At 51.3% G+C, this 11,468-nt stretch overlaps 1 protein-coding gene across 1 annotated transcript in view; it reads left to right on the top strand.

The window, feature by feature from the left end:
- Positions 1-4,781, top strand: part of LOC103192818 (interleukin-22 receptor subunit alpha-1) — a 55,102-nt gene extending 50,321 nt beyond the window's left edge. Inside the window, exons 8-9 of the mRNA XM_007935875.1 lie at positions 2,155-2,276; positions 3,840-4,781. Of these exons, the coding sequence (XP_007934066.1) occupies positions 2,155-2,276; positions 3,840-4,781 (1,064 nt within the window). The remainder of the gene's footprint in view (positions 1-2,154; positions 2,277-3,839) is intronic.
- Positions 4,782-11,468: the final 6,687 nt, after the last annotated feature.

Below are 11,468 nucleotides of genomic sequence, written 5' to 3'. Positions count from 1 at the left end.
CAGCTATGTGACTTTCATCAAGTCACTTAACCTCTCTGGGACTCAGCCTCCTCGTCTTTAAGAAGAGAAAATCCTTACTCCTCTGAGTTGCTTTGATGATTTAGTTGGAAAATATAGGTAGAGCACCCAGCACAGTGCATGGCACACAGTAAGACTAATAATCACTGGCTACTGTTAATAAACAGTGGACCAGAGAGAATAGTACACTGGAGGAAAGATGCTAAACACACCATGGCTGAGCCAGAACTCTAATACCCAGTACTTCATCTCAAGCCACTATTGTTTTTATTATCCCACCCTGCCTCCCCGTGGGTAAAGTAGCATGTGAGAAATGTGTCAAACCAGAGACTGTTCCAAGTGCTTATCTTGTTCCTACACAATGAGCAGTGGGCTCCCAGTAACCTTAGACATTTGGGTCAAGTCTCCTCCCTGGAGCCGCAGTGTGACAGGGGACAAGGTGTCACTGAGGTGGGACGCTAACCTAGAGAGGCCCGAGCCCCCGGGCTGGAGGAGGAGCTGAGAGCATGCTAGAGTTAGAGGCTCCAGCAATTCCAGGCTTCCCAGCAATGGCCGAGGTCATCGGCAGCTGGTGATTAGCTCCTCAACCTGAAGCCATAAGGGAAGCCAAGAACAGAAGGAAGATACTCGAAGAGTCAGGACTCCTGGAAAATACAAATGCCCGTTTTTCCAAACCACACCAACCTCTTCCTCAACAAGGCCTTCATAAGCCCTACTTGGACTGACCGGAGGTGGTCATACCAGGAACCGGCTGTGCCCACCCAGAGATGCCGGACCACGGGGAGGAGGCTCGGGCATTGAAGCTCTTAGTTGTCCCTCTCCTGCCCTTTTAGAAAAGGTGGTGCCCTCCCAGCCTCTCGTCCCCAGCAAGGCCCTCCCTAGTACCCAGACCATTACCTTCACAGGGAGGTTGGAGGACAGGCTCCTGTCACTGTCACCGTCACCTCTCCCCTCCCTCTACCCCACTCCCCGACCCTCAGACCCAGGCAATAGGGGTCCATCCCTAAGCCCCTCACTTTAGACAGCCCCTCCTCTGAGATGAGGAGTCTACACAGTAAAGTGGGTAGTCCACCCTGAGCCTGTGCCTTCCCTTCCAGCCCACACTCTGAGCACCTGGAGCCCAAATCCCTTGTGCAAACAGCTCAAGCCTATGCTGTCTGTGCAGACCTCTTTCTGGGATGCTTCCTCCCAAGGACAGACTGAATGCAGACTCTTGACCTAAAGGGTAGCCATTGGGGTGGCTATTTGTGTGGGCATAGGTGACCTTAGCCACGTGGTCTGGGGCATCCATATGAGATGGAGCTGTGAGGACAAGGTCTCAGGACCTCACAGGGGCTCTCTCCGCACCTCTACCTTTTGGCACAATACCCCAAGGAGTCCAGGAATTCTAAATCCAAACCTGACCTTCCAGGTTGTTATGAAGAATGTATTTGTTATGGTGAGAACACAGAACATATTTTATTTAAAAGTGTAAACGCTTAATTTATAGGTTCTATGTTCTAGATATTTAAGCGGGAGCTCTGGTAGAGTAGTGCCTAAGGCACTTGTCTGCTAACCAGAAGGCTGGCAGTTCAAACCCACCAGCCACTCCTCAGAAGGAAGATGGGGCAATCTACTTCCATAGTGATACTGCCTCAGAAACCGAAGGAGGGGTCACTATGAGTCGAGTCTGACTCAACGGCACATAGTAACAACAACAACAACAGATATTTAAGCATAAATATGATGTGTGGATTAGGCTCATTAGCATGGTGCAAACTGCTTGCTCTAGTAACCGAGAGAGTGATGGTTCAAACCTATCCAGCAGTACTGTGGAAGAAAGGCCTGGCAATCTGTTTCTGTAAAGGCTATAGTCAAGAAAAGCCTAGGGAACAGTTGTACTCGGCAACATATGGGGTCACGTTGAGTTGGAACCAACTGTATTCTATCAGGAATCAACTCAACAGCAAATGATTTGGTTTTGTTTCATGGTGTGTGAACCTCTATAAGTGCCCTTCCCGGGGCCCTGCAGATAGGGGGGTAGGAGAAGCTTCCCAAGCCTCACCTGAGAGGGCAGAGGAGGAAAACCCCCAAGTCTGCAGCATGCACACTTGGGATCCAGCCTCACCTTCCTTCTCTGGCCTCTTGGCTCACCAGATCCAACGTGGACCTATTCCTTCTGGGGCGTCTTCCTGTTCTCCATGGGCTTCCTCGTTGCCGTGCTCTGCTACCTGAGCTACAGATACGTCACGAAGCTGCCTCAGCCACCCAACTCCCTGGTGAGCAGTCCCAGAGGGGTCAGGAAGAAAAGTCTAGGGAAGGTCCCTGAGCAGCGGAGGGCATAGCCCAGGGCCCGAGACCGCTCATTCTCCCTGAAATGCAGGGATCAGCACACAAAGCAGAAATTAGGCCTGATTTCTCCCCTCGAGGAGCTCACAGTCTAATCTGGAACTGGCCAGAGCATGGCCTATGGGTCTTGGAGGATGTTGCAAAGGGGTAGGGGGTTGGGGATAATGCATGTGGCAACAGAAAACTGATGCAGCTTGAAAGCGCGCAGAGCCTAGCAGGTACTGCAGGCACAGAGTGAGCAGGCTGCCGCGACGTGTGGAGCATGGGAAGAGGTGGGGGCTGCGGTATGCCATACCTCACACCCTGTCTGAACGGGCAGCCAAGTGTGGCCACATGGGAATACAGGCCCAATCTTGCCAGAGCCTCCCATTTTTTCAAGGGAAGCCAGTGTTTCATATTGTAACATGAAATCCCCTATTCTCAAATATTGGGCAACTGATTTAAAAAATGTAAAGCTCTATGCCAGCCACATAAATCCCACCAGCAGGCCCGATCCAGAGGCCAGCACTGCCTCAGCTAGTGTCAGGCCCTAACAGCCATGAGCCATCTGGGCGCCTGGGGCCAGCTCTCATCTACCCAAGGACACAGCAGCTCTGAGGGCATGTTGCTAATGTCACCATCCAGAGGAGCCGTTTTCTCTCTCACCCCCCCTTTGCCCCATCCTTTCCCAGTTTGCCTTCTATCAGGCCCTCAAAACTGGGAGCCAAGGAGCAATGTGGACCCCCATCTCAAGAGTGTTCTCTGAGTCAACCCAAAATCTGGTCTCTCCTTCCTAGATTATGTATTTCCTAGAGGTAGTGGAGGAGCTCTGGTGGTGTAGTGCCTAAGCCATTTGATTGCTAACCAGAAGGCTGGTGGTTCAAACACACCAGTCACTCCTCGGAAGGAAGGTTGGGCAATCTACTTCCATAGTGATACTGCCTCGGAAACCCAAGGAGGGGTCACTATGAGTCAAAATCAACTCGACAGCCGTGAGTTTGGTTTTGGTTTAGAGGTAGTGGTGAGGTAGTGGTGGTTCAGCGGTAAAATTTGTCTCCTACGTAGGAGACTGGGGTTCGATTTCCAGCCAATGCAGGTCACTGTCTATCATTGGAGACCTGCGGGTTGCTATGAAGCTGAACAGGTTTCAGTGGAGCTTCCGGACTAAGATGGAGTAGGAAGAAAGGTCTGGCTATATACTGACAAAAGTCAGCCATTGAAAACCTAATGGAGCACAACAGTCCAAGCCTGTTGTGTATGGGGTTGCCCTGAGTTGGAGCCTGACTCAATGGCAGCTAATAACAATGAGAGAAACCAGAGCCTGAGTCTCCCTGAGATAACCCAGACTCTACCCATGGCCCTTACCTAAAGGCCTGGGAGCCCCTGTCCCTTCCCAGAGGCCCCAGCATTTAGAGGGTTCTTGAAAGCAAGGGGCTATGGGTACCTGACCTCACTCACGTCATCATCGAGGCTTTGAACCTGCACTAACGAGGTGGACTTTTGTTCCCACACAGAATGTCCAGCGAGTCCTGACCTTCCAGCCACTGCAGTTCATCCAGGAGCGCATCGTGATCCCTGCCTTGGACCTCAGCGGCCCCAGCAGCCTAGCCCAGACAGTCCAGTACTCTCAGGTGAAGGTGCCTGGGCCCAGGGAGGCCCAAGGAGCCCCACAGCTGCCCAGCCTGCCTGAGATCACTTACTTTGGTCAACCAGACATGTCCATCCTCCAGCCTCACAACATGCTACCTCACCAGATACTCTCCTCACTGCCCTATGCCCCACAGGCTGGCCCTGAGGCCAGACCCCCATCCTACACACTTCAGGCCACCCCCGAAGTTGAACATCCAAGCTACACTCCACGGAAGATGTCTGAGGTCCCGCCTCCCTCCTACACCCCTCAGGCCACTCGGAACAGCTGGCCTCCATCCTATGGTCTGTTCATGGAAGGCTCTGGAAAAGATTCCCTGCCTGTGGCACTCTCTAGTCCCAAGCACCTCAGGCCTAAAGGTCAGCTCCAGAAAGAGGTCCCGGTCAGAAGCTACATCCCAGGTGACCTTTCTCTGCAGGCTGTGTCCTCCTTGGGTATGGAGGAACCCCAAGAAGAAAAATCCTCCCACCAGTATCTAGGAGTTCACAAGGAAAGAACACCTGACCTGAATGGGGAGCCAGGGACACCAGGATACCTAAAGGGCCACCTCCCCCTGCTCGCCTCTGTCCAGATTGAGGGTCACCCTGTGTCCCTCCCTTTGCACACTCCTTCCCCACCATGCTCCCCCTCAGGCCATGGTCCAAGTCACTGGGGCCTGCTGGAGTCTCTTGTGTGCCCTAAGGATGAGAGTCCAGTGTCCAAGACAGAGACCAAGAGCGAAGAACCTTGGGCCCCAGACCTAGAACAGCCCATTGAGCTGGAGTCCCTTTTCAGAGACCTGGACTTGACTGTGCAATGGGAGGCCTGAGGGGAGAACAGCTGGTGGGGGACTCATCTCCCCAAACCCACCAACCTCGTTTCCTCAGTTGTCGTGACCAACTGTGAGCACACTGGGCCCAGCCCCAGGTAGGTGCCCTTGAGAGAGTCAGAGGGAGGGGACACTGGGCCCCTGCCATGGCAAAGAGGCACAATGAAGAGCCAACCAGAGGAGGTAAGGGTGGGCATACAGCATGTGCAAATGAGTGTGTGCACGAGACCCGACAGGGCAGGAGGGGGCAGTCATAGTGTGGGGGTTAATGCATGGAGAAGTCTCAGTGATCCAGGGCCCCAGCTCCTAATATGCTGGCTCAAAGTCTTCCAGGAGCCCTGTCCTCTTCTCCTTGTTCCTGGCCGGTTTCATGATCTAGTTTGACAGAGAGTGAGACCTCGGAGCCTGGGAAAGGATGTCTCATAGTAGGCTGGGCAGAACCAGAACAACCTGCACTTCTGCCAAGGCCTAAGGCAACATGATGGCAAGACTCCAGCGAAGGGCGCCACCTGGGGCTCAAGTCCAACCAGGACCACCACCTAAAATGCCACCATTTTGAACTCATTCACTCCTTTGCTAGAAACTTTACCCCAAGTGAGATGCAGGCCCACTGGGCAGGGAGAACATATGAACCTTTTCTTCAGGAAGGAGTTTCAAGCCCTATCCTGGGAGGAGGATTTGAAAGGAACCTGGGGCCACATAGCCCCTGAAGGAGACACCAACCAAAAACTGTACTTCCTTCACAACTTTGGAAATTCAGCCTTGGGCTCAGCCCATCCGTGTTACCACTTAGCAGCTGTGAGACTTCAAGCAAATGAATCACTGCTACATCCTCAGCTTCCTCATCAGTGGAATGGGGAGGGTAACACCTGCCTCACACTTGTGGTGAGGATGAAGTAAAATAAATTCCTGAAGTACTTCAGTGCCCAAGAAAGTATAGCTGTTTCCTGTTGTGATTTTTTTAAATGGAGCAGCACAGGAAGTGACCCACTCCCCAGTGTGGGTTGGCTTCAGAATCACCCCGCATTTTCTCACAGGCTCAAATTACTCTGATTTCCTCAGGATTGCTCCAGGCCAAGCAGAGGGTCTTTACTGTCTGGAGTGGACAAGGGGAGGGATTGTAGGAGCTTCAGGAAACAGCATCTAGAGACAAGTGAGGTCATAGATGGGAACTGTTTGGGGGTGGCAGTGGTAACCTTTAGGCAGATCCCCTAGGCTTTCCTTGAGACCTGCCTCCCCAACACTCCACTGGTGGCAGCATGGGGTCCATACTGTCCACCTTCCCCTTGCGCTTGCTCCCAGGTGAGGAAAGGGCCCCTGTACTCTGTGACTCAGAGTGTTATCACAGCCTTTGAACCATTTGCATCTCAGATGACCCCTGAGATGAGGAAATTGAGGCCCAGAGAGGGCAAGGGACTCACCCAAGGCCCCATATTGAGGCAGTGACAGAGCTGGAGCTCAAGCCTAGGGCTTTTTGTTCTCATCAACAGAAGGAACATTCCATACATGTTTGGATTCTTGGAGAATGAGATTATTGGAGTATAAGGAGGAGAGGGCCTGTAATGGGGTCCCTGAGGAGCAAATGCACCCTCAAGTCCCAAAAGCCCTGAACATTTCTGAAAATAGGATCAAACTCCAGTTGTCTCAGGGACCCTTCCAGAAATATAGTAGTACACTCTTTGTACCCAGACATATCTCCCTTTTTCCTCCCTGCCTCTCCCCTCCCTGCAATATAGCAAAAGGTGATGGTGTTCTTATCTGTTTACAATTAATATTTAACGTCTCTTCAGAGCCACTGGTTTAGATTCACTATCTCCATAACAGGATGGGTCATTCCTCCTGAGCACCCCTGGCCCACTCGCCTCTCAGCAGCTGTAACTCTTTGTCCTAATTGTTTCTCCCTTCCCCCGACACTGCAAACAAGTCTACTTCCTGTCATTTGTGGCAAACTTGGCCAAAGGTTGACTGTCTTCACCTTGCTTATTAATGAATAAACAACTTAACAGCTGGACTATTCTCAGCCAGCACAGGTAAGCCACAGAAGTTTATTAAAAGCCACAAACAGCACTTCCAACTCATGGGGCCTAAGCTCCCTAAGCTCCCTCAGGGTAGCCAAATCAAAACCAAACCCACTGCCATTGAGTCAATTCTGACTCATAGTGGCCCCCATTGGATTTTCACAGAAGTAGATCACCCCATCTTCCTTCCGCAGAGCAGCTGGTGGGTTTGAACCACCCACCTTCTGGTTAGCAGTCAAATGCCTTAGGCACTGCACCACCAGAGCACCTTCCTCAGGGCAGCAGACATTCCAGTTACTCCAGCATTTTCTTGGCAGTGAAGTCTGAGTGACTACAAGAGAGGGGAATGGTGAGTTCTGTGACTCTTCTGTGCCCTGTCCCCACTAATGGACCAGCACCAAGCTGCATGACCCCTAAGATCTCCAGTCTCCCAGACAGTAGAGGGCTGGAATTGCCGTATCAGAGCCAACTGGCGGACCCGACATTCTGCTAAAGTCCTAGGCCCTAGCCAGCAATCTCCACAGCCAAGCCCAGACCTGAAATGGGGGGAGTCCTCAAGGTGCCTCCTGCCTATGAGGCAGGAGGCACGGCAGAGCCAAGCCCGGGAGTACACTGATAGAGCAGCAGTAGCAATAATAGCACCGGGGACGGGGAGGAAGCAAGCTTCAGCCATGCTGCTCGGCAGTTCACATACTTTATCACTCATCTTCCTGTTAACCTTCCATGAGAGGCTGTATCATCGATAATTCACCAAGGAGGAAAATGTGGCTTAGAGAAGTTACTTGCTCAAGTTAGTTTTCCAAACTTGCCTCATCATGAGAATCCCCTGGGGAGCTTACTAAAAATACAACTTCCCCAACACACCCCAGACTGGCTGAACCCATGGCTCCAGGGGATGGGGCCTAGGATCGGCATTTCTAATAAACTCCTTTGGCGACTCTTGTCAGGCATGTGGAGGCGAACAGCACCTTTATACCACAGCCTCAAATCTTCTCCCTAGTCACGCCCTGGACAGGCAGTAGGGGTTGCTACGAGGCTTCCTGGGTGGTACTTAAACCTGTGATGCCTGCATACCACGTGACCCTCAAAGTTTCCTACCCCAGGAACATACATGGGTTGTCCCGAGTGTCCACCTGGAGAATAGGGCTGATGACACTGGACCCCCTCCAGGGTTCTCAGAGGATCAGAGCCTATGTCCCTCACAGGTCTGAGTGGCAGCCTGGACTCAGAGGCTGCGACCAGATGGCACTACCAAGGCTTGTCCCCTGCTGCTACCCCCACCCCACCTTCCAGACAGTGGAGCAGAAACAACGCAGGAACAGACAGACAAGTACAGACAGTCCTTCCTGCCCCAGAAGACGGGCTCTGCCCCCGAAAGGCATGCCTACGCCGGTCAATTGGAACTCAGATCACAGTTTCCAGTGAGAAAAACATCATAGATCATTGGCTTATTGAAGCCTCATTATTATTAATTAATACATTGTTATAATCTACTTAATTACCTAATAATTTAGTATTAATGTGTGTCACTTGGGTCTCATGTGAAACAGATGTTGAGATGGAATTAGGAGGACTAGAGGTTTTTTGGGGGGTGATGCTTATCAAGGATAAAGGAGGAGAAAGGAGCTTGGGCAGGGAAGTCTACAGACATCAATACAGATTGGACAAAGTCTTGGTCAACCCAACTTTGAGTTCCAGAGCAAATTTTGCCTTGGAGGAACTACATATTTTTCTGGGAGAAATTACCAGGCTCTATTACCTCTGTATTCAAGCCCACCAGCCACTCCTCGGAAGGAAGGTTGGGCAGTCCTACTTCCTAGTGATAACTGCCTCGGAAACCCAAGGAGGGGTCGCTAGGAGTCAGGGCCGACTCAATGGCAAATAAGAACAACAACATTACCTCTGTGCCCAAGGCATTTGACTGCTAACCAGAAGGCTGGTGGTTCAAACTCACCAGCCACTCCTCAGAAGGAAGACTTCATAGAGATTCTGCCTCAGAAACCCAAGGAGGGGTCGCTATGAGTCAGACCCGACTCGACAGAAGTGAGTTGGTTTTTTTGGGTTTTTTGTTTTGTTTTGTTTTGTTTTTGGTGGCATAATGATTAAGTTAACCCAGAAACTGCTCCACTGAATAAAAGACCTGGGTATCTACTCCCAGACCTGGCTAAGGAGCTCTGGTGGCATAGTGCCTAAAGTATCTGAGTGCTCACCAGAAGGTTGGCAGTTCAAACCCACTAGCCACTGTACAGAAGGAAGACTGGGCAATCTACTTCCATAAAGATTTACCACCTCGGAAACCCAAAGGGGGTCTCTATGAGTCGGAATCGACTCGATGGCAGTGGGTTGGTTTGGTTTGCTCTGCTCCTGTAAAGATTTCACAGGACAGTTCTACTCTGTTACATGGGGGGGCTATGAGTTGGAATCAACTTGATGGCAAACAACCACCTCATTTGAGTCTCACACCCATTCTGTAAGACAGGTATTCATTCACTTATTTTTTTACAAATATGTAAATGCAGTGCCTAAGGCATTTGACTGCTAACCAGCAGGTTGGTGGTTCAAATCTATCAGCCGCTCTGCAGAAGGAAGATGGGGCAATGTACTTCTGTAAAGATTTACCGCCTCAGAAACACAATGGGGGTCACTATGACTGTGTTGTCTCTCCTCACCTGTAAGCCTGGGGCTGACTGCTCTTCTGTCTGGGTTCAAGGCTTTTATCCCCTTTCTCCTGCTCTTCCGGCCTGCTACTCTGGGTGGGCCTGAGTTTCCCCTCCTTACCTAATCTCTTCGGCTGATTGCTCTTCTGTCCGAGTTCAAGGCTTTTATCCCCTTCCCTGCTCTTCCGGCCTGCTACTCTGGCGTCCCTACGTTGTCTCTCCTCACCTGTAAGCCTGGGGCTGACTGCTCTTCTTTCTGGGTTCAAGGCTTTTATCCCCTTGTAAGAAGGGACCATTCCCTGGAGAAGGATGTCATGCTTGGTAGGGTGGAGGGTCGACAAAAAAGGGGGAGGCCTTCAACGAGATGGATTGATACCGTGGCTGCAATGATGAGCTCAAGTATAGCAGGGATTGTGGGGCTGGCGCGGAATCGGGCAGTGTTTCGTTCTGCTGTGCATGGGGTCGCTATGAGTCGGAAACGACTCGACGGCACTTAACAACAACAACATGACATACAACTAGGCCATATAGATTTGTTGTTGTTGTTATGTGCCATCGAGCCAGACCCAACTGATAGCAACCCCTCCTTGGGTTTCCGAGGCGGTATCACTATGGAAGTAGATTGCCCCATCTTCCTTCCGAGGAGTGGCTGGTGGATTTGAACCACCAGCCTTCTGGTTAGCAGTCAAGTGCCTTAGGCACTACGCCATCAGAGCTCCTGGGCCATATAGATAGATATATGTATATCTATATCAAATATCTATATGGCCCAGTTGTGTGTCAGGCACTGTTTTTGGGGGCAGGGATACAGCGGACAACACTGATAGCCAAGTTCCCTGCTGTCCTGGGTTCCCATTCATCCCTCACAACAAATATATGAATGCAAGTCTTGGAAAGCCCTTCTTAGGTTGGGTCAACAGAAGATGGGGGACCACTTGTTCTCCCCTAAAGATAGTGTTAACACTGGACCAAGAAGGAAGCAGGAGAGCTGAGACAGGGGTTTTCAAGAAGGGCAAGAGATTAAGATTTTGGCTGAAGAGCAAACATGTTGTTTTAGTGCACTCTCACCCCACCACCCACCCCTGCCCCATGAATAGCCCCTGAGGCATTAAGAATGACAGGACACAGTAGTAGCTGGAAGCCTGAGGCCCCAGGAAGAGCCAAGGTGGGGAGCTGTGGTCCCAGGACTGGACTAACACATCCTCCCCCAAGCCTACTCATCCTCTGAAACTGGACTCAGGGGGACCTTCCTGACCATCCCTGCTGTAATTGCCTATCTCTCCTCCAGATTAGGACCCTCTCTGTATTTTGGAGCTTATATCATTCCTTTCTGCTTCCTCAGCCTCTGGAGCCTGGCATGGGTGGGTGAGGATGAATTTGAGGGGGAAGAATCAAGCTGAGGTGGGGGGACGTGACAAAGTTTGGGAAGAAGGGACCCACAGTGGCCACTCCGGAGGCCTGAGAAGCTGAGACTGAGAGGAAAGCAGGAGCTGGCTCTGCCATGGGTGGGGGCAGGGCTGTGCCAGAGACTGCTGGGGAGCCACAAACTTATGAGTGTAGCCAATGATAACTTGTGAGCACTAAAGGCACATTTTTAGGTCACATTCCTCCTACCGTCTTTGCGGAGTCAGGGCCCCGTCTCACTGTCTCCATTTTTCAGAAGGGGAATCAGATCAGAGAAGCTGAGTGTCTTCCCTAAGAACTAGTTGGTGTAGGGGTTGGGGGTGAGGTGGTAAAGGGTGGGATTCAGAGCAGAATAACCAGCAGCTGGGAAAACCACCTCTTAGCTGCTGCCCCAAGGTTTCTGGGTGGCACAAACGATTAAGCACTCAACCACTGACTGAAAGGTTGGTGGTTCACTGCGGGCTTGGGACCATAGTCGCAGGGGACATCAAGCTCAATTGGCATAACATATTATATAAAACATTGTTCCACCTCCTACTTTGGCAAGTAGCGACTGGGATCTTAAAAGCTAGCAAGCTGCCATCTAGATGCAACAATGGGTCTCTCCT

The sequence above is a fragment of the Orycteropus afer genome, unplaced genomic scaffold (assembly GCF_000298275.1).
Source record: "Orycteropus afer afer isolate SDZICR_OR568_19922 unplaced genomic scaffold, OryAfe1.0 scaffold00031, whole genome shotgun sequence".
Taxonomy (NCBI): domain Eukaryota; kingdom Metazoa; phylum Chordata; class Mammalia; order Tubulidentata; family Orycteropodidae; genus Orycteropus; species Orycteropus afer.
The sequence above is the reverse complement of the archived record's forward strand: the minus strand, read 5'-3'. Positions and strand labels throughout refer to the sequence as shown.